This window comes from Falco peregrinus, chromosome 8 (genome assembly GCF_023634155.1).
Source record: "Falco peregrinus isolate bFalPer1 chromosome 8, bFalPer1.pri, whole genome shotgun sequence".
NCBI classification, from domain to species: domain Eukaryota; kingdom Metazoa; phylum Chordata; class Aves; order Falconiformes; family Falconidae; genus Falco; species Falco peregrinus.
The window spans coordinates 15161697-15185223 of NC_073728.1; the positions used below are offsets into that span (position 1 = coordinate 15161697).

General features: G+C 40.7%; 1 protein-coding gene across 3 annotated transcripts in view; it reads left to right on the forward strand.

The window, feature by feature from the left end:
• Positions 1 to 22883, forward strand: part of INO80D (INO80 complex subunit D) — a 46767-nt gene extending 23884 nt beyond the window's left edge. For all 3 annotated transcript variants that reach the window (XM_027786265.2, XM_005237024.4, XM_027786266.2), the window contains 6 exons: positions 1942 to 2166; positions 4216 to 4325; positions 6203 to 6336; positions 7757 to 7974; positions 8384 to 8541; positions 9513 to 22883. In XM_027786265.2, the coding sequence (XP_027642066.1) occupies positions 1942 to 2166; positions 4216 to 4325; positions 6203 to 6336; positions 7757 to 7974; positions 8384 to 8541; positions 9513 to 10681 (2014 nt within the window). In that variant the 3' untranslated portion in view covers positions 10682 to 22883. The remainder of the gene's footprint in view (positions 1 to 1941; positions 2167 to 4215; positions 4326 to 6202; positions 6337 to 7756; positions 7975 to 8383; positions 8542 to 9512) is intronic.
• The last annotated feature ends 644 nt before the right edge of the window (positions 22884 to 23527 follow it).

Here is a 23527-nt window from a genome sequence, read left to right on the forward strand (position 1 = left end):
TTCGTTTCAATGGGAAGGAAGTAAAAAGTTTCAAAGCTAGAGATATTTGCATTAAAACCACCCTTTGTACCCAAAAGAAACACGTTTTATCCGCTAAGGAATATTCCTGTCTTTTCTTAAAGTTAATTTGTAACCACATTTAAAATTAAATCTGTATGCCTGCAACTGTGTTTAAAAATCTTGGCCCAGAGCAGAAAGGAAATGCCTGAGACCTTAAACTTACCTGTATCTAACAGGTTCCATCCATGTATTTCTGTTTTCTATTAATACATTGGAAAAAGGAAAATCTATATTAAATAGTACACAATTACATTTTTTTTAAGATATTTTTTCCCCAGTAGGCATTCTTTCCTAAAAGATGTTGAAAGTATAATTTCTTTATATTTTCAATGTGAAAATACTTTAAACATGACATATGTTAAATATTTTTAACAGGCTGTATTTGCTGCTAAGCATTTAATTGCAGAGGTTAATTACTTGTAATTTCTGCTTCTAGAAAATAATCTGTGATCTGTTTTAAAAACAAAATACATAGTATGGTTGACTTTACTTACAACTTCAGAAATAATGTGCATTTGTGTCAAGGCAGCATTCGTTCCTGTGGAGTTTTTGTGGGTAGCCTTAGTGGAGATGGATGCAGTCTTTTAAATTTGTCCTGTGTGTGAACAGAATAACAGTTTCCAGAAAGGAAAGTAGGTCTTAGTCATATTGTCTTTCCAAGGACAGCTATGGTGCCTGCATTTCTGGGTCTTACTTTATTTAGTAAATATTATGGCCAGTATTTTGCATCTCTTCTGTTATCAGTTAATTGTGGTCCACTTTGCTGTTTGCAGGTTTGGATGTCAGCTGGCCAAGCTCTGCCGTCTGAACCTTGGGAGCTTTTGATTTGCTTCATTTGTTTGAACTTGTTTTCTTCCACCTGCCTGCCTTTTGTTTTACAGATAGGAAAGTTAGCAAAAAGTTTCTCTGTTCTGTAAAGAAAACCTGAAATTAAAAACTGAACAAAGACTGCTTTGTTTAGATTCAGTACATGTTCTTTGTTGCTCCAGGAAAAAAAAATAATTCTGCAAACTCGTGCTTGTTGTGGAGGACTTTTGGGTAGCTTCATGGACCTTGTTGTTTTAACAAGTCCCAGTGATGATTTTATTATGTTTCATGATTTTTACTGAATTTAACTGAATGACATGGTTTGATGGTCTTGTTGATATTTGCCTGGACATTCAGAAAGCCAAGATAAATGGGAAGAGACTTTCTTAAGCAAACAAAGAATGGGATTAGTCCTTCATCTGGTCATTGTTTAACCCTGGTCTGATTTTCCCCTCAGTACCTTTGGAGTTAAATGTGAATTTCCTTTCCATGACTGTAATGTAACTCAACCTTAACCCTGCAACAAGGGGAAAGCAGTATCAACTGCTAGCTGTGTTAGTGTGTATCTTGGTTTAGAAAGGAGCACACCACCTGGCAGAGTAAAAGGAACTGGAAAAAGTCAGCGGTTTTGGTACTTGTTAGCATTTGACCATCTTTTCCATCGTGACCTTTCTTCAATAAATTTCCACTACCTAGTTCCCCACCTTTGTCCTCTCCATTAATTGCACTTTAAGAGTTTGTCTCTTTTGCCGAGACATTTACAGTAAATAAAGGTTAACAGTATAGATTTTTTTTTTTGAACAGCAGGCTCCAGACATTTAAATGTGTCAGACTTGATGATAAATTGATGTAATCTCTAATAATGACATAATAAGAAGGGTAAGTACCTTTAGAATTCAAAAGGGATCCTGCTCTTACCATTTCTAAAGCATCCCTGCCTGATTTCAACTTTTGGATTTTTATGGGGCTAGAAGATGGATGCCAACTTAACAATTCTATTAAAATGACAAATTTGCTTCCTTGGGGAAAAAAAATATACTTAAAGCCCATTTGTTTTTATTTTCCCTTCTTCAGGTCCGATGATGACAATGCAGATGACAGGAGTTCCAGGGTGACCAGACTTTGCACTTACTTTCAGCAGAAATACAAGCACCTCTGCCGCCTGGAGCGGGCAGAATCTCGTCAGAAGAAATGCCGGCATACACTCCGGAAAGCCTTGCTGCAGGCGGCCAGCAGAGAGCCGGAGCGTGCTGGGCAACTGATACAAGAACTCCGAAGAGCTACGTGTGCTCATACCAGGTCAGACCTTCCCCTGTGACTCCAGTAACCCGGGGTCTGGACAGGGTGGAGCTGGGCAGAGTATCCAGCAGCTGAAATGTTGAACCTTGAAACTGGTAGGCATGCACAAGGCAGAAAAACCATGACACACAAATGCCTGTCAGTGGAGTGAAATAAATACGGCACACAGTGTTTTCCATGAAGACAGACATTTCTCTAGCTTTGTGTTTTGAAATGTGGATTGTTTGTTCAGCAGTATCTGGGCCCCATTTCTTAAATGTCACAAAAAAAGTTAGTTGCTTGTTAAAATTTATTCTTATTAATTGATCTATGTATTTTGGCTGCCTTCAAATATCTGGTACTTTACTAAGCCCAGTTCTTTAGAAGGTGTACAGCCTGGTCTGCAGTTCACTGCTTCAATTCAGATTTTGTTTTTCAGACAGCTTTTTTTGAAAAGTCTATACATCTTCTTAATTATCTTCCCAGCAAATCAAACTTCAGCTTATGCTTTTTGTTAGATTTAACTCAATCTAACATTAAATGAAATTTGGCAACAAAATAAATATCTTCTAACAACTCTGAAGGTTACCTTCTGTGGGAATTCTTTCTAGATAATGTCAACATCCCTCCAGCTCTTGGCATACTGAGAGTTGGTTGATTCATATTTGTGCAGAAACAGAGCAAGTCTGAACCCTGACATTATGTCTGGGATATCAGCAACATCCTTTTGCTGTCATGGTTTTGCTTTACAGGATATGTGTGTAGGGGGTAGTGGTGGGCTAACGTGAGAGGCAAGCTGGATGGAGCAGGGTACTTAAAAGTGTATTCTGGTTATGGGATGGTTTTGTTCCCAGACAGTAGGCTGTGGTTCATGATAGTTGGAGGGTTTATTGTTGGGGACACAGAGTGATGCTGAAGAGCTGCTTGGAGGTGTAATGTAGAGGTACACTACTAGTTTATGAAGTTGTGTAAATATCTCCAAACTTAAACTACAGCAAAACTTTGCCAGAACTGGCAAGCTCTTGCTTTTTTTTTTTTTTTTTTTTTTTTTTTTTTTGCATTATCTTGCCTTTTATTACACAAAAAAGATTACGTTGTTTTGGGTAGACTTGCAAAGCCAGGTGTGCCTGTCATCACTGCTCTGGTTAGTTTAAGTAACCATGAAGTCTTTTCAGTTATTAAATTTTTCACAGGAGTAATATTGCTAACTAAAACTTTGCTCAGTCAAAGTGCAGTCAATGACAGAAATGGCTGAAGGAAAACAGTCAGGCTACAGACAGCTTTTTGTCAACCTAGAAAACAACATGTGCAGAGGTGAAAGTCAGCCCTGGAATCTCCAGCTTTCTCTACATGAAAGGTGACAAAGGCCTTGAGCAGGCTAACACCAAGCGAGCTGTGTAACGCTTGCAGTACTCGTGCACACTGCTGTCTGGTCGCCTGCTTGCAGCTCAGGCTCAAAGCATTGAGGCTGTTGCTGAGGAAATGCTCAGCTTTGGGCACCTGCTGGTGGATTGGGCTGTAGCACGTTGATGAAGAAGAGCTTTTACCCATGTTGAGCACGCACAGGCTCTGCCACTCCAGAGCTCAGTCTAAGTTTGTCTGAGCACATGCTTGCATGTAAGCTCTGGCGATGCTCGGCATGTTTTGTTTTATGAACAGGCTTAGAAGTGCACTTGATTGCCCATGGAGGCATACCCAATACATTGTATTCTAAAGATTGACCTCATTTTAAGCGTCACCTGTGTTGACACTCACCTACTACTGTCCTTGGCTCTGTTGCTGGGTGTTGTAATATTTAGATGGTAGTAGCACACAGCACCTCTCATTGCAATTAAGGCCCTGTGAAATAAACAATAATCCTGTTACAGCAGTCACACCTTCACCTGTCATTGACATCTATTCTGTATCTCTGTATGGAGTCTGGTAGTAGTGTGCACCTATCTGGATCGGGACACACACACGTGTGTTATAATTTTTCATCCTTCTGTGCTACATTCAATGCAATAGTTGTGCCAAGTAACGAGATTGGGGTTTTGTCTCTAAACTCCTTTATGCTTTTTTTTCTTTCAGCACAAGCCAAGCAAGGCAGAGAGATCCAGAACCAACAACCTGTTGTGGGACTTCAAAGGGAGAACAGTGCACTAACAAGGCCCTTCCATTCACCAGGCATTGTTTTCAGCGTATCCTCTTTAACTCTGTTTGAGAGTTGTGTTCAGGCGTGGAAGCTGTTCTGTTTTAGGGTTTTTTGTTTGTTTGTTAGGTCTTTGCATTGAAAAATACATTTTCACAAAGGAATATTTATTTGTTAGTGTCTCATAAACTATTTTGCTTTTAATTTGTCTGTGTGATTTGGGTCTGTAGACAGTGAAGATAAGTAGTTTGCCACTGGAATCTAATATAGTCACATTATTTTACTTTGTAAGCTGTATTTAGTGGGTGCAAGAAACCTTTACAAAAACAATCATCTTTTGCGGATGATGTACAAGCCACGTGGCTTTCAGCTTTGTTACTTTCATGCAGTTCTTGGTAGGTTTCAGTAGACTACCTACCTATGAGCGGTTTATGGAAACGAGTTTTTATACATATTATAAAAAGATGGCTTACACTGACTAGAAGGGTGGAAATCTGATACTTTGCATTGTTTGAAGAAGCAGAATAGTAGGAGTCACAGAGTCTGTATTCTAGATGCGAAAGAATTCCCAGTGCTCAGGATTTCAAGCAAAGCCTGAAGAGGGTGTCAAGAGTCAATGCATGAAGATCGCAGAAAGGAGGGAGCACATTAGATGTGAGGTTTGATTCTGAAGATTATGAACAGGCAGACTTCTGACTTGGAATACTTAAGAATTCTGTAGACTTCATCTTTTTTGTTTTTAGCTGAAGACTTGAACAAGTGACTCCTTTTGTTAAAGCTTTTGGCTTTGATATTTTAAGTGAGTGGTGCTGATCTGTTCCAGTTGCTGTCAGACTGCAGCACCTTTTCAGTCTTTCTGGTTTGCAGATGCCTTGTTTTTGTTGGTTGATTTTTGCAGGCCCCTTAAAAGTAGTTTGCACAGCAGTTCAAAAACTCTATGAGAGAGCACCGTGCCGTGCAGCTGTGTTTGGGGTTTGCCTCATGATTCTGATTTTTTTTTTTTAAAGTTTAAGTCGTCTTGCTTCTTGGTGTGGGTAAAGCAGAGACGTCAAAGCTAGTGATCTTGCATTTGTGCCTGTTTTTTCCTCTTTGCGTTTTCTTCTCAATGGAAACAGTCTCTCTTCTAAAATGAACAAGCTCTTGGTTCTGACTCATCTGTCCAAGTCTTCCATCTGGACTTTTCTGCAGGTTTTCCATTTTCTTTGTCCTTTCTTTTTGTGTTCTAACATTTCTTGAACATGCATTGTGATGTTGAGGTCTCAGAACTGTTCAAGATGGAAGGAGTACTTCTAATGTTGTTTGAAAAAACCCAATGAAATATCTGTTTGATTTGCTGTAAGTCTGGAAACATTTTCACTCCTGCAAGGGATTTTTCTGAAGGAAATCTCAGCAAGCTTACAGTTGGATTTACTTGACCTTTCTGTCTGATTGCACATCTTTTTTTCAGAGGAGCAGGAAGGATCTTGAAACTTCTTTGTGCTCTAAAGATAAATGCCAAGAATGTACCTTAAAAGACTGAATTAAGAAATACTCTTTTCTTTAATGTTTCAGTATGGATTGTCATTAGTCTGTAAGGAAATAGTCCTGTTGACTACACTGTTCGAACTGCTACTATTGATCTATTGATTAAGACTCCAGGAAAAGGCTTCTTTTGGCTCAGAACTCATTAGTGAAATGGCTGCTTCTATAAAACTATCTCAGTATATAAAAATCATTAGAGAGTTTGCATGAATGCAGTTTTTCACTTTAAAAGTTGGGTTTGAGCCTTACCTAGCTTTCAACTTGAATAAGAAAGTTCAAGTACTCATTAAAAATAGCATCTATGGACAGGTAGAGTTGAAGGCTGTGATCTTCATCAGATTGATAAATCAAAGGGCGTTCCTCCATCGTTGCCTCATGTGTTATTCCTGATGCAGAAATGCACAGATATCTTATTGAACCGTTCTCAGCAGCTCTTCTCAAGTTGCACAGCCAAGTTTGCAGATGGTCAACAGTGCTCTGTGCCAGTTTTTGACATTACACATCAGACACCTCTGTGTGAAGAACATGCCAAAAAAATGGTAAGTACAAAGCCAGAACTGTTACTATTTGTCTGTTGGGATGATCAGGAGTTTTAACCCGTCTTTCTATGAATTCTTGCTTGATGACTAGCAAGTTTATAACTTAAGAGCTCATTTCCCTTTATTTTTCTTAAGAAGGAGAACATGCCAAACACTTCCAATTAGTATAAATTATGTTGTGAAAAGTTTTACATGGTTTTGAGGGTATGATAAAGCATGCATGAGAATATCCTTCACTAGAAGAAGTTTGATTCCTGTCTTGAACAGAGATAGGAGAAAATCAATGTGAGAGATCCTGTGGTCACTTTATTTGGGCTCACTCCTGGCCCTTGGATCTGAATATAGTATGACTGTGGTATGCTAAGAACACTGCATCTCAAGCAGTCTTAGTTCCTGGGGCCCAAAATATTTTCTAGAGGAAGTGTAGATAGCAATTATAAGCATACAAATAATGGTTTTGCTACTTTATTTACCTTTTTGGTGACTGTTAGAATTTATCTTTAACCTCCTTCAGGGATCTGTGGATCCCAGAGGAAAAGCAGTGGCCTGCCACAAGTTGAGAAAATGCAGACATGAAGATGATGTCCTCTGCTCACCCACTTCTGTCCTGTTCCTCCTTCAAGGCATTAGGTGTAAAACTCCCCCCCCCCCCTTTTTTTTTTTTTTTTTTGTTCTCTTGTTAGGTTGTTGTGGGTTTTTTGTTAACCGTTTTTTCCCAGCCATTCCAATACTTGTGAATTATGGAGTTACCTGGATTAAAATGTGAGGGTCTGAGCTATACAGATTTGTATGGGATTTTCCCCCCTCTCCCAGGCAATCTTCAGTGTCTCTCTCTTGGTTTACTTCTGTAGTACATACAATCCTCTGCCATTTCCAGTATGATGGCAACTGAAAACTGGCGATGGTTTGATTTATTTTTTAATTAGTCAACGATTGCTGTCCAAAAGCAATGAGGCCTTAGTTGTTTAGCCCCATCCTTACCCTAGCCCTACAGTATTAATTCTCTTTCCTCAGTGCTAGCCTTCTTTTATGGCAGTGGGCACTTGAGGATGCTAACTTCAGCTGCTGCACACTGTCCCCATTATCACCACCTCAAAACAGTGCTCAATCTTTGATACTTACAGGAATACTGCCAAAGCTAACAATTTTGCTCTGATTTAGTTAGGGTTTGCTATGATGATTTTTAAAGTGACACTGCCCAATCTCCTATTTAGCATACATCATAATTTGGTCTGTGTGATTTTTGCCATTGGGATCAACAAGGAAGGAAGCAGCTTATTTTTTGTTACCTTGCCTGGGTGCAAGCTAGCAGTCTTTCTTGCATTACGTGTGAATGTCTGTGGAATGGCCAGGGGGAAAAATCAAGGGGAGTAATGCTCGTTCTTAATACGCTCCCACTGCTATTGTTTTAATCCCAAAGGACAATTTCTTGAGAGGGGACAGCTCCCGTAAAGTTCAGCACCAGCAGCAGAGGAAACCCAGGAAAAAAACGAAGCCACCTGCACTTACCAAAAAACACAAGAAGAAGAGAAGGCGAGGCCCACGCCGGCCTCAGAAACCCATTCCTCCTGCAGTGCCCCAAGGGAACCTCACCATGCCTGCCAGTGTCTCACTGCCAGTAGAGATGCCCCACATACGGTCAGTGGTAGCCTGGCCCCAGTTGCCCACTGCTAGCTTGAACGTTGTCAGTGAGCACTGTAGAAAGGTGTGATATTGCTGTGCTGATCAACATATGGAGTGGGGCTAGAAATTCCACCTCCTTGTAACTGTTGGGAAAAAAATGCAACCACCTTGGAGTGGGTCATTTCAGATTTTAGCAGTTATTGGGTTGGACGGGTAAAATGTGTTGCTCCTGATCTTATGTATTTAATCAAAAAGCGAAGTGTTTAGCTTCCAAAAGAAACTTTCTAAAAGCATTTTTTTCCTAGATGATGGGGGTGGGGGCAAAGGTGTGGGGAAACACCCATTATAGATGGATATGCATCAGCATTTGTCATTTGGAGGAATCAGAGTTGAACGCGGGGGACTAACGGTACTTTCTGTCCAGGAGCCCCTCCACACCAGAGCTGAGTGCCGATGAGCTGCCTGATGATATCGCCAATGAAATCACAGACATTCCACATGACTTGGAATTGAATCAGGAGGACTTCTCTGATGTCTTGCCACGGCTGCCCGATGACTTGCAAGATTTTGACTTCTTCGAAGGTACCATTTTATTTTATTTTATGCTAACATAAGCACAGTCAGTGAACTGAAGAGACGAGTGGTTTCTAAAATGCATTTTGAGGGGTTGCTTGCTTTTCTACAGAGGTAGTAAATTCTAGGTAAGGAAGTGTGTATTTGCTTTATTGTTGCTTTGTGAGCTCTGAAGTAAAGCAGACTTTAAGAAGGCTGGTGTGTTCTGCTTGCTGTTATAATTACTGCTCTGAAAATTCTAATTGGTTTAGTATTTTAATAATTCATTTTACATTTTTACTGCCTGTCAGTGTTGCAGTTTAATCAAGAGTATTCTCAGTAATGGCATCTTTCTGCCATCGAGTGGGGCTGGAATCACAGTCAATATTGGCCTTTGATAAAAGGAGAAGAGAGTGAGAATAACATCATTAAATACATTTTTGAAACTAGCTTTTGATCAGAATGGTATCTGAATTTCTAGATTATAAAGCTCAGTACTGATCACATATAACAGAGAAATTAGAACAGCCCAGAACTGGGGTATGTGATTTCTTTGGTTGTTTTCTGATATGACATAACACTAGACTGTGTTTGAGTTGAAATTAACCTAAATTACACTGACTATAAATTTTAGCTCCAGTCTGTAATGTGGTAAGTAGAAGGGAGTTTGTGGACTATTTGTGTTACTGCAGCATTGAGGAAAATCTTATTTAAGCGTTTTGTACTTCAAGTCTAGTAAGTTTGGGAGTCATATTGTATTGGAAGAGGAGGGCAGAGAGAGGGGGTTCCCTTGAGGAGGAATGTGTAATTTCTTGTTTTTCTTACCCTGCTTACCCAGTAAACACTGGTGAATGAAATTTTCTGTGTACCGCACACCATTCTAGAAGGTCGTCATACACTGCAGGCTCTGTACTGAACTGTGTACATCTGCATCCTTAGAGTGGCAGTGCTGGGCTCATCTGAGAGGAGTGTGCTAACTTCTGGTGTCCCTGTTTCTGCAGGTAAAAATGGAGATCTCCTTCCGACTACAGAAGAGGCTGAAGAGCTGGAACGGGCCCTACAGGCTGTAACTTCTCTTGAGTGCCTGAGTACCATTGGAGTACTTACACAGACAGATGGTGTGCCAGTTCAGGAGCTGTCAGATAGAGGGATAGGGGTGTTCTCTACAGGTGCCGGAGCTCCGGGAATGCAGTCTTTGAGTCGAGAGGTTAACACGGATTTGGGGGAGCTGTTGAATGGGCGTATAGTACATGATAATTTCTCCGGTCTGGAGCTGGATGAGAACTTGCTCCGTTCTGCTACCTTGTCCAACCCACCTACGCCCCTGGCAGGGCAGATCCAGGGGCAATTCTCAGCCCCAGCCAACGTCGGCCTTACTTCTGCCACTCTGATAAGCCAGAGTGGCCTTGGGGAGAGAGCCTTCCCAGGACAGTTTCATGGACTTCATGATGGCAGCCATGCCTCCCAGAGGCCCCACCCTGCCCAGCTGCTGAGCAAGGCAGATGACCTGATCACCTCACGACAGCAATACAGCAGTGACCATTCACACTCCTCACCCCATGGAAGCCATTATGATAGTGAGCATGTGCCGTCTCCCTACAGTGACCATATCACATCCCCTCACACCACATCCTTTTCTGGTGATAACTTGGCAGCTACCTTCTCAGCAGAGATGCCCATGATGGCACAGCACTTGCTCCCAACTCAGCTGGATGTGCCACTTAGCGGGGTGGTCAACCCCAGAACTCACTGGGGAAATCTTCCTGTCAATCTTGGGGACCCCTCTCCGTTTAGCAACCTTCTTGGTGCAGATGGACACCTCCTGTCCACCTCCCTGTCCACACCACCTACCACCTCGCACTCAGAGACCACACAGCCTGCCTTCGCCACTGTGACCCCCAACAGCTCCAGTGTGCTTCCGGGGTTACCGCAGACCAGTTTTAGTGGCATGGGTCCTGCCTCTGCTGAACTCATGGCCTCCACCTCCCCTAAACAACAGCTCCCTCAGTTCAGCGCAGCCTTCGGGCACCAGCTGAGCTCCCACAGTGGCATCCCCAAGGACCTGCAGCCCAGCCACAGCTCCATAGCTCCTCCCACGGGCTTCGCAGTGACCGGTGCCACCGCTACCAGTACCAATAATGCATCTGCGCCCTTCACCACCTCCAACTGAGCTTGTCTGCCTGCCTTCGTGCAGGTAGATGGGGGACCTGTGTTTTCTATCTTTCCTTTTTTCCTTTATTTTTTCTGTCCTCCTTCCCCCCCCCCCCCCTTTTTTTTTTTCTTTTTAAGAGGGGGTTGAGGAGAAAACCCCTGCTTCAGTACTGACCAGGGTTAGCCCTCTGTGAACCTTGCTGTAACGTTCACATGTGCTTGTTATGCACCGGTGCTCATTTATTGCAGGCAGGTTCACTGTTCCCCAATAATTCCTTAAGGATACAGCACAGTTACTGGATGTAATTGATTTTAGCAGTAAGACCTAGAAATGGGAAGATACCTCAGATTACTGATGCATGTTACTGTTCCCTAGGGTTTGGATCAGTGCTTGCCATCCCATTAGCATCTGGTAGAAAGTTTTCCAGTGGGCAGAAGTCTCTTGATTATTCTTAATTTTTTTTTAGTTTTTTTCCAAAGGTAGCATCTGGCATGGAAAACTTGGCTGCACACATTGATTTGAGAATGGTGCACTGAAGTCCTAAATCAAGGTCATAGTTCAAGGAAGAGTTTGGCAGTTTCTTAAAATAGTCTCTTGACCTCTTCTGTGTGCGTGTGTGTGTTTGGGGTGCAGGGAGCAGCAGTTCCTTTTCTTCTTTTGGTGAAGAAGTGGGCGTTGTCCCCTTCCAGAACTGGTCCCTGTTCTTACTGCATGCTGACTTTTGGTTTTTTATGATGATGATTTTTAATTCATTGAGCAGCAAGGGGATCAGTTGACTGGTTGCCCAGAACTCTGAAGGCTGATATGAAGTTAGCCCAGGGAAAAAAAGAAAGAAAAACGGAAGCATTGAAACATCATGGATTAGCGAAGATTCCTGTGCAGAAGTTCCCTCCCTTGCTGAATTACTGTGGCCTTGTAGCATTGATGATTTGCCTTTTCAAGTGTGGCTATGTCCGGAACTCCTTGCCTGACAGGCTGACAGGTATTTCCCAGCTGAAAGTGAAAGAATTTGTTGGTATTCTGCCCATCCACACAAGTCTAGGTCAGACCCTTAGGTAAATTTCAAATGGATGCATTTCTCAAATCATGTCTAGCTACTGAGACTTTCTTGCATAGTTTTACCCCCTCGGGAGCCGTATAGTTTTTTTGACACTTGTAGGGTTTGATGCTCTCTGTATGGGAAGCTGAATGTATGTAAGGAACTAGCAGGTACCTATCAGCAGTCATGGCTAACCAAAAGAGAAATCATTAAAGCAAAATATATAGAGAATTCCTTCTGCTTGCAGGACAGTGTTGCTTTTAGTGCCCACCTGCTAAAGGTAGTATTCGGACCCTTTGGTAGTAATGTCACTTCTTAAAGAAAGGAGTCTGCTAGATTGTAGATTTTTAAAATTTTATTTTATGTTTTTTAATCCAAGAGAGAACAGCAGCAGAAATTCTGAGGTGTTTACTGGCATCTCTTATCAGGAAGGGGGAAAAGGAATTTGCTTGTGACTCTATAGGGCTCAAACTTGCTACTATATTCTGACTTTGACTGTAAAAGTAGCTCCTACTTAATATAACAAGTCTCTACTCTTCTTGGTTTATTTCTGAGATGCAGATGAGAGAGAATAGAAAATCCCACATTTCAGTCTCCTACTGTAGAAGACAGATTTCATTCTACCTTACAGTAAAACATCCTACCTGCGTGTATTCTAGTCTAATTCAGGAAATTAAGAGATACCAAGAACATGCGATAGGGAGGCCTAATAAATTGTTTGAGCAAGAGATCATTGAACAAAGTTTAGTCATTACATATTCATTTTGTTAGCAGTCAGGCCCACACCAAAATCTCTGACCCAAACCTTTCCTTCCATTTTGCTAAGGAACAGAATTTAAACAGGATAGGTCTTGTGTATTCTTACTGTTGTAGCAATCATACTATCCCTATTTTCTTGAAATATTTGTCCTTCTTAAATATAAAGGAGTATGGATGATGCATATGTCCTTTTCTGAAATTGCAAGTGTATGTGGGTGGAGGAAAGAAAAATGATTTTCATGCTTCTGTTGTTATGAAGTCCTTATTTCATACTTGGTAAAATAGATCTTAATAATATAAGCCGAATATTTTAAAGTGGTGATTTAAATATGTTTGTAACATTTAAATGTTTTTAAATCATGTAAAAAGTTGAATTGAAGCCTATGAAATCCTGCTTTGTGATTGTCCTGCTGATTGAGGAATGCCCAGTGGTATTGTGAAATGAGGCAAATCTGACAAGGCATTTATTTATTTTTGTATTATGTTCCCCATACTTTGTTGAGGAGACAACTGTTTGATTTGCAAATGATTTTCGTTGTGTCCGTATACCTTCTTCGATGTGTTTGGATGACTGGCTGAAAAAGAGTGGAGAACTAGTATACCAAATGGTTAAGTCTTTAATCTGCTTGTATATTCACGTCATTTCAGAGGATGTTAATTTCTATAAATGGGTTTCAGGACTTTGGTCTTGAAATCGTTCTTGTGCCCGTCAGACCTTTTAATGAAGCTGCAGCTAGTGCAGAGCGTATCTGCCCCACATCACATTTCTCTTTCTTAGGAAATGCCGGGGGGGAAAGGGAGGAGAGGAACTGAGAGACAAGGTCTGCTTGGTCACGTTGCTATAAATTATGGAGGACCTCTTTGGTCTTAGGTCACTGTGAGTTTGTACTGGTCTAACTCAGAACAGAACCCAGCTCCTAATCTGAGGATTGATTTCGACAGGGAATTTCAAAAGCTGTCAATGCTGTGTGGGTCTGTAATTCCTGTTTGAAATCAGTGGCCGTTACGTACCTGCATTCCTTTAAGGCAGCCTAGGATATCAGCTCTCTTCCCCCACTTAGACTTGGTATCCCTTGATGGCTCTTCCCTGAAAAGTGACTACATAACATTTTTTCAATGAGCAAACTAAGTTTGCAATAAAGCTGCACTTTTAAAAATAAACTTCCATTTGTATACATTGAAATAGGAATCCCTCTGTCCTGTCTGACACAGAGTTCTGAAATGGGCCACCACTCTTGCCTTTTCCTGGTTCACCTCCCAACTTTTCACTGCTGCCAATTTCATGGTTGCAGCCTACCAAGCAGTTACGGGTCTTGATCTTAGCGTTAGGAGGTTGATCATTGCAGGTGGGCTCCTACCACCACAGAACCTGGTGATTTCAGTGAATCAGTGTCTTTCTGTTGGGTGTGATAGGTCCAGTCTGAGAGGTATGTGCAGCCAGAGATGTTTCATGCCTCTTCCTCTGGAAAATACTGCAGGTCTGGTTAAGGTAGTCCTCAAGGCTGTTATTTATGTGGTTCCCAAGTAGAATCCATGCCATCTCACAAAGGTTTTTAAGTATAATCTCCTTGTATAGCTATTAGCACTCTGATCACCCTTTCACCAAAGAGCCAGTGTAGCAATTTCAGTCCATTGATTTGAGATGGTCGATACCTGTCGTGCCCTTTATGTGTTAACAAATGGAGTAAAGCTAGTTGAACCTAAAAGCTAATTTCTTTACATAAGATTTGAGTTCTAAAGAATTAAAAAAAAAAATTAGACTTAAAGTACCAGTAACATAATTTTTGGTAATAGTAGCACCTTAGTTAGTCTTTGTACAAAAGTACTTAACACAAGATGAACTTTGGCAGTGTACAGAGGTTCATCAGGAACAGTCTCATGCTGGTCTGGTGTGTAAGGCGTTCTGTAAGATACAATTTGATGTTTCCTTTCACTTAGGAAGACTATGCCAACTTTGAGGGGAGCCATATGCACTTAGATACCTCAGAGTTGATTTGTTCTTTGGCCTCGTAATTACTATGATACAAGAAGATGTACGTATGATGGAAAAGGTGCATCGTTTTGTCTCCTCCTGCCTTCCAGTTCCTATAGGTTCTTGCTTGGTTTCTTTCTCATTAGTAGCATGCTTCTGTCTATGGTTGGGCATAAAGGCTTTAAATCAGTAATGCTGAGAGCACAGTTGCAGGTGTGCCTCAGGCACTGTGGAGAAGGTGGCAACAGCTAGATTTCCCACTTCATTCAGCAGGTTAGTGAAATGAGGATTTGTAGTTCTCATTTGAAAAGCATTGGGAGGCCCTGAGAAGCTGATCACTTCCAAGGCAAAAATCAGAAATGGTGCTGCAAATACAAATGCAAGGAAAAAATAATGTCAGAGTCATACTTAATAGCGAAGAGAAGCCAAGGGAAGCGGTGCTTTTTAGAAAGTTTTGAGTTTGGGGGTTTTGTTTGTTTGTTTGGTTTTTTTTTTCTTGAGGGAGGCGGGTATTGAAATAATTGGGAAGTTCTGTTGTGAGCTGTTAGGCGCAGTGTGATGCCACTGGCTTCAGGGGCACGGCCAAGGCGACGGGCCTAGGACTGAACCTGCTGACCAGTAGCCAATTTCAGTTTGAAGCTTCATTTTGCTGTAACCACATCTAAATACAGTCTGGGATTGAATCTGTTTGCCAGGAAAGAAGAATCTCATGAAAGGAGTACAGTAAACAGTGGACAGATGTCTCCCCCGAGAAGCTGGCCCTGGTGGTTACATACACGTGGTGGTAGCCGGCTTCCAGACGGTGTCTCCTCCCTGAGCTCCTGCAGCGCCGTGGCTGCTGCGTTTCCCTGTAGGCACTGGCTGGGCTCCGGGGGCACTTCTCCCTGTCTCTGTGCTGCAGCGAGCTGAGTCCGCTGGTGGACAGTGGTGGACAGTCTGAGCCTTTGGGCAGGGAGGAGAGAAAAGTTTTTTAGAAGGGCCAGCTAGCTGCAGTTGACCCTTTCAAGACCTGTAGGGCACAGTGATGGTGGCAGGAGGTCTTTTCAGCAGACAAACAATAGAAAACTTACCTGCAGTGATCTGCAGTGAGGTGTTTGTGTGGCTGTCCAGGCAGCTTCCCTGGTGGGATGTTTATTTTTGCTTTTGTATTTTTACCATTACGTGTGAAGGAGTCTCCTGTGCAGGCCAGTTGCAAGGTCCAGTGGTGGTGGAAATATTAACTGAAGGAATAGTTTTAGGCTAATGTGCTGACCAGGTCTCTTTAGGTCTTTCAGATCTTTTGGATAACATTTAATGATGGGGGTGTTGTGGCTGCTTCTTGTACCTCCTTTATTTTCTTCCTCTCTACATTCTTCATCATTCTTTCTTTCATTCTCCGGTTCTTAGATGCTTCTCCAACGTAAGTAATGCCAACCAGTAAGTCTTCTGTGGTCCTGAGTGAATCTGACTGTAAAATGAAAAGGAGGAGAGATTCCTGCAATTCATAACATACATTTTGGATGCTAGAATAGCAGTGTAGTAGATCAGAGTGTTTCTCAGATCAGTAAGATGATGTTTCACAGCACACTGATACGGCATAAACTAGACTCTGAGGGTGCAACATTGATTGTGGGAGTGCACATATTAGCAGTGAATGTGCAGGTATTTTTACCAAGAGTTTACCTTCTTACAAGTTCCTCTGTTGAGAAGTGCATCAGTAGAAAGCCATGAAGAAAAGTTTAAAGTATTCTGTTTAATATCCACAAACTGAAATAAACATAAGGAGGGTTGGTGGAAAAATCTGCATTTGTATTTACATTGTTAGGAGAGGTCTGGTCATGAGGGACCTTAGCTCTGTCAGGTAAAGCTTTGGTTTTGTCTTTAAAACTACACAAAAACAGTGTTGTAGGAAAAGAAAAGTTCAGTGGAGAAGAAGGCGTTATAAAAGATATGTCTTAGAACAATTTTCTCGCTCGTGTCTTCAGCCTTTTTTTTAAAAAAAAACCCACAAACAATAGTGACTGTTTTGGGAGCTTTTCCCTTTGCTGTTCTGCTACTTCTCATGGTTGTTGGGTTCTTTGCTTTCCCCTATTTTACTCTGCTTTCACATACTCCTTCTCTGGCTACTATGGAATAATGTAGTGGAAGCATGAGAGGAGAAAGTGGGTTTGGCCATGGGTTGCCAGCAATAGTTGAAGGCTTTCTTTTTCTTCTCCTTGAAGTAAGTGTTGGCACCTCTTCAGTCTACTGTGGGTCATAGAAATCGGTTTAGAAGTGAACAGGATGAAACTTGGGGGTTTGACCTTAAAACTGTACTTACCTGAGGTAGAAAAATGCATTCTTCCTACTCCTACCCCTCACTAGTCCCCCAAACACACACACAGAGTGAGATGTCCAGACTACCCGCATATCGACTGCATGCGTGTGCTGAACTTGGTCCAGTAGTGCTAATTTTTTACCTGCTTTCTGCTGTCAGCCAGCACCCACAGGGGCAAACTCTGGATAGGTAACGTTCCCAGCTATCCTCTGGAAAACTTTATTTTTGGTGCAGATTGCTCTGACGTAGCTGACTGCGATGGCTTCTACCTTGGAGTGGGCTGATTTACCCTGAAATGACTGTCTAACCTGCGTCTTAAACAGTGTAGTTAGTTCCGGTGCAAATAGATTCATTCTGAAGTGATGGACAGTTCGATTCTCATGCAAAATAGCTACATCCTACCAGAAGGGGTTGAACCAGTTTCTCTGAACAGTGATGACCTTCACTGTACAGTTTTGGGTATGTCTCAGGGATTCCTTGTGGAAATAAGGGCAGTTAACAAAAAACAAAAAAAAACAAAAAAAAAAAAAAAACCACACACAAAAAAAACCCACAACAAAAAAAAAAAAGAAAAAAAAAAGAAAAAAGTAAATAGTTTTAAAAGTAAATACTAATTTAAGGTAGAGCGTCACCTAAGTGAGAGCGTAAGAAGGAGAAATCTTTGTTCAGTTTTGTAGTCCACGGTGGTTTGGCTTAGGGACTCTTTCTCTTCTCGGGGCTCTCATCTCAAGTTCAACATACAGAATCTTTTTCATCACGCTCAGCTTTAAACTTTTTATTTAAAGATACCCTTCCCCAATGAGCTTTCAGAATACTTATTGTAGATTTTAAGAGAAATGGTATATTAATTTATGCTATTAACATCACCTCATAAATTATAAGTTTTATACTAAAGCTGTATTGAGTGTAATGAATTATGTTGCATATGTGTTTTTAATAGCTATAAAATTATATACAAGCTTTTTTGGAAAAACAAACTAGTGAAGCACCTTTTTACACTGGATCTTTGCCGTGTCAAGGTGTACAGCTATTCTTTGCTACCTTGCAGATATCTATATCTATATATAGATATATATATATAAATAAAATAAAATGGTATCCTGTATCAACAAGCATAGAACTCTTTTTAACCCTTATATTACTGTTCCTATAACTCTTTTTAAATTTTGTTTTGAGTGTTCCATTCTGCAATAATTTATCCGTGGTTTGTACCTATGATTAGAAATTTAGTTACAGGGTAAATAGATCAAATTGAAAAAATCCAACTCCTGTAGCTGGAAGTTGTGAACCAAGTTTGTAAGACCTTTTCTTTTTTTTAAATGTATTTATTTCCAGTTAGCTCTGTGAGTTGGAATTTGAAAAGTCAGAACATTAGGAATCTACAGTGTCTTATTCAGGAATTTTCCCTCTCCTTTCCTCACAAAGGAATTCCCACTGTGACTTATAAATAGAATTAGACTGCTTGTGTGCATGTATGTATTATATATACACACAAAAATATGCATTGGGGGGGATGTATGTGCGATACGAATGTGTATATTGTATGTAGGTCATAGTTTTGTAAAGAGCAAAGTAGTCGAGAGGTGATGGAATGTATTGTAGAAATGTGATTATTTAGTAGGGGGTTGTTAAGTCCTCACTGTTGTATAAATAACTGAAACTCTCTACTACATAATCTTCTGTTATAAGGCTAACTCTGATATCATGTCAATTTTACTGTTTTTTAAATGAGTTACATTGAGCCCTGTTTAAAATGCCATGAAAATACCAAGCTCCCAAAGACAGCCTTTAAATAAAACAAATGGGGGAGGAGGAGAGATGGGAGAAATGAGTCATGTTTTTCAGGAGAAATTGAAATGGGAAAGCTTGCATTCGGTGGGATGGGGAGGCACGGGTATTGCTCTGTCTTTGCATATTAATACCCGGATCTCTTAGGGGCTGACTTGGAAAATGTTGTCAATCAGTGTACTTGTGTTTTCAAATTAGGCGGTTAGGGGCACTGTTTGTCGAGTGATCTCCATCTATAAAAGGATCTTGTCTTCAAAGTAGATTCTTTTCTTTCCTGGTGGTCTTTGCATATATTAATTTTGCCCCCAGATTGCTGTTGTGGGATTGCAGAACAAAATACGCTTTCAATCCAGGGAGTTTCACTTGCGCTGTGAAATTCTGAATTCAATTATGGCCACTTAACTCTTTTTTTTTTTTTTTTTTTTTCCTGTCATTGGAGAAGGAAGATTTCTTTATGGGAGTTCTCACTTGAAATTGTGAGAAGTCAGAAACATTCTTACAGATTGGCTTACTCTTCATACTGTTCTATTTAGGCTGGAGAAAGTAACCTAATTGTTATTTATTCATACAGTATCACTTTTCATGATGATGATCCTGTTGACTTTAAAAATCTGTTTAGAAAAACAGAGCTTCCAGTATTGCAGAGACATTTGGGTTTTTTTGAAGGCTTTTTTTAAGCAGTTGCAAATCAAATCTTAATTTTCAAAATTTTTTTTAATGCCCCCCCTCGGTATGTTGATATGCCCCCCAGGTGTCCCTCCCCCTTTCCTCCTCCCCGCAATTCGTTTCTGGCACATATGCATACAAGTGAAAGTGCAGGGAGGTGGAAGTTGTTAGAGGCCTTTCCTTCTCTTTAGTGGGTGGTAATGGGAGTTAGCAGCATACATCTTTATGCCTTCATGGGGAAGAATAGACCCATTTTTGTGTATACCTGTACAGAGAGATTTATCTGTATATGAGATGTTGGTAGCACTTTGCTGAATGTGGACTTGCCCTTATGATGTACAATAAATAAGTATGAATGCAATCAATCTAAATCTATATATACCTGCATACAGATGTATAGATGGAATTTACATTGTATCACACACATGTACATTAGTTGTAACATGAGTGTGTGAGCTAAAGAGAGACTATCCATGTGACATATGTGTAACAGGTAAGCACTTGTGCCAAACAAGGTTGTTTCAATTCTTCTGAGGGATTTGGATGACATCAGTGACTGATGTGAGCTTGGTCACCATTGATTTGTGTTACCTCAGCCCTCACAGTGGAGTTTCCTTGGTACGTTTCTGCTTTTGTTTATTCTATAGAAATAGTTGAGGCCTCTTGCAATGCTGACCTCTTCTGCTTCCCTGCTCCATTGCCTTCATTCCAGCTCCTCCTTGCCCTTCCATCTCTAGTTTCTCTTGCAAGCAGCAGTCAGCTTTAATGGCCCAATCCAGCTCTGCTTATGCATTAGGCAAATTCTTTTGGTGGCTGTAGTGGCAGCTGAATTGGGCCCTGAGCACTTGCTTGAACTTACACAGAATTTCCTAGCTATTCAATTGTGCTTGAGTATGACTGCGACTGATTTGCAGATGAACACAACCTTTCCTTTGAACCTGATGCAAAGCTTCCTAGCATATTAAAAGGTTAACTCAGCACCGTATTTTAGAGGTAAATGTTCAAAATGAGGAAAATGCAGCCCACCCACCCCCACCCCACCCCCGAAAAATTATCTTCACTTTTCAGCCCCAGGGAGAAAAAGGGAGTTCGGTTAGTTGTTTCCTGTAACGCATGCAGTAAGCAGAAGGCAGCCCTGTCTCTGTTCTGAGCAGTGGGGTTGTCATCAAACATATCAAGAGAAACACAGCTCGTTATATTTTACCATTAAACAGATTTTGAAACGAGCTGCAGAGTTGACCATTAACATGCTAGCACTTTGCATCTAATTGTGTACTGAATGATCTTGCTTATGCAAGTAAATTGTGGGTTTAAGTATTTTATTTTCTGTTTTCTGGCTAAATGGAGCTTCTGTATCCTTTTAGCAGAAAGCAGCTGTCAGAAACCTGGCCGGTCACATTTAAGCACTGTTGAAACTCCTGGCTAACTTAGGCTTCAGTGTCAGTGGAGAATGCTGCTCCAATTCTGTCATCGAGCTGTACCGCATTCCATGTTTTCAGTATCGATATGGCATGATTTTTCTTGGCCACAATTCAGCCATGGAATTTTGTCTTCCTTGCATCTCTTTTTAGAAAAAGGTAAACCGGTGTACCGTTCCATCTGAGCTTTCATGCAATCATATACGACAATTTCTATAATACATATGTTCGGGCGTGTGTCTGGGTATGTCCGTGTACTGTGTGTGTATAATACCTAATTATATGCACACGTATATTATGCTATTTCAGTTTATGTATGTGGAGAATGTACGTGTTGGTTCTCCCCTGATATATACTCATGCATACGTATATTAAATATGTATATAGGGTGTAGATGTCCTGCATATACATGTGTATATGTTGCGAACCTTGGTTGGCAATTTTTCCCCCCACTTTTTGCAAATTGCTGTCCCTATGACATATTTTTCACTGAAGCTGCATTATATAGAAGAAATGGAGAAATGTGTTATCAACGTTTTATTTTAAAAAGGAGACTGAATTACCGAAAGCCATTTGTAATTGTCTTTTGGATTTTTACTAGAAGGGTTGTTACTTTAAAAAAGGAAAAGGAAAAAAAAAAAGAGAAAACAAAAAAAACAAAAGCAAGCAGACAAGCCCTTACTCCCACCATCACTCACATAGGCATAAGAAAGAAATGGAAACACAAGTTTCTAAGTATTTATTTCCTTTGGGGAATTCTGAGGCATACTGTAATTGCATTCTGCCCCATCCCCCTTTTGTCCAATTATAATTAATGATTCATGGTTTCTTTTACACAGCTTTTCCCCTCATTACTTCCGTAGATCATTGTTCACCTCCTACATTCAATAGTGCTGATATCACTAAGGAGATTTCATGTCCTTCTGTCCTTTTCAGGAGAAATACCAGAGCATCACTATTGTGTTACATTTTAACATACTTTGTGGAGGATGGATGTTTTTATTGAAGATGTCTTTAACAAGTCTTTAACTTACTTAATGTGAGAAGCCTTCATTGGAATATATCGTTTGTTTGTTTCCAACTGGTTTCTGAAACTTTTTTCACCAACAGATTAAGTAGTTCCCTTCTTATTTGATGCCTGAGATTTCAGGGTTTGGGTTTATTGTTGTGGGTTTATTTTTTGATGTTTTTTTTCCCCTCCAGTTCCCCAAAATGTTTGTCTGCAAGTGGAGCAAAACAGATGTCAGAATCTCAGCTAATATTCTTTTGCAGTTAAGGGTAAATATCTTTATCCTAGTCTTAATAAAAGAGAAGGTGGCAGAAGGACAATCCAAAGTGCTGAGAGGGAATGCTCGCCCTTTTTAAGGCTGTCTCAGAGAAGTTTGTGTTTGGTGTCATTTTAAAGGTAGCTTGATCATGCTTTGATATCAGAAACAGCCTTGTAACAAAGAGCCTCGTACAGTTGTTTGGCCACTAGAGTTTGAAATGTGAACAAGTTGCAGTGGGAAAGCAAAGGTGAGGCAGTGTATTTTGAACCAGTGAATTGTAGCTTGCAAATGTACCTGATTTTGAAGTAACTGCATGGTAGCAAGGATTAGCAGTCTCTTACACCCCTTCCTCCTTCCCTCTCATCCCTGACACGTATTTGGCATACCGTACATTGGGAAAAATAAACAACTTGCTCCAGCAAAGCTAAATCCACTTAATGACTGCTTAAAGGGAACATACAAACTTGCATTGCTGCATCCCGCCTCATGGTATTAGCTGGAAGACTAGCTAATACGCACAAAAAGCCCAGTCCAGGTTGCTTCTGCAGATGTGTCTAGTTTGGAGAGTGTGGTGCATGGGGATGCCTGAGAAGAAGGGTCCCTTCCTACAGGGTCCCCGGCAGCGATAGTAACTCACACTACTGCTTCTAGTGCTGGAGGCTCACAGACAGCATTCCAGGGGCGGGTAGGAAAGCTCATGTTTGTACTTTCCCTTTAAATAGGAAAGGTTGGCTCACATGTTCCTCATACTTCTCAATGAATGTACTGTATTACCATTTAAAAAAAAAAAAATCAATGAAATGATAATAGATTGGTCTCCTTTTGTTATCTGGTCCTTGTTTAATTTGTTTAAGGGTTTTTGTATACAAAAGTTTACATTTTTATGTATATTTTTCTTGTGTAAAAACTGATGTAATATGTGTATAAAACACTGTATGTATTATCTGTATATAGTGTGACAAAATGATTTTCTTTCTTTCTTTTGGATGTATTAATAAATCTTGCTGTGAAGTAGCCACGCTTACTATGATAAACCCTCTTCTCCAAGCCATTTTGCTATGTCCAAGATAGATTAATGTTGCCCAGGCTGAAATCTAATCCATAAAGTGATTTTTATTTCTTTTTGAGACGTATCCTAAGTACAGTTATTAAACTGTCCTTTGCTTAGATAGCTGTAGAGTCTGATTCTGCTTTTGCTGTTCTCTATTGCTTTCTAATTACATTAGCTAATTAGTTTTGCAAACAACCCGGGGTCTTCAGTCTCAGTCCTGATTCTAATTATAGTGCTTTCTAGCGCTGGATCACTGGCCTGGAGACCAGATCCTCTTCATCTTGTTTTCTGGTTTGAGTTTGCAGAACTATACTTGAAATATAATTTAAGGGATAAAGGATAGAATTTTGTCTTCTATGTCATGATGTTTTCTGAGATATACTCAGAAATCTGTATTTATATACTTGGAAAGTATATACCTGCTTCACCACCAGAACTGGGAAGCTGGTGTTTGGCATTATTTGGAGGATTAGCATGTGGATGAGAAATGATGGTTGCGGAGGTGCTGCGTGGGGCTCGGGTCAGTTCTCGGTCAGGGTTGCGAGGCCAGGGTATGCATGTGGTGACCACCTGGATTAGTCAGGCTCTGGGAATCACCACTGCCTTG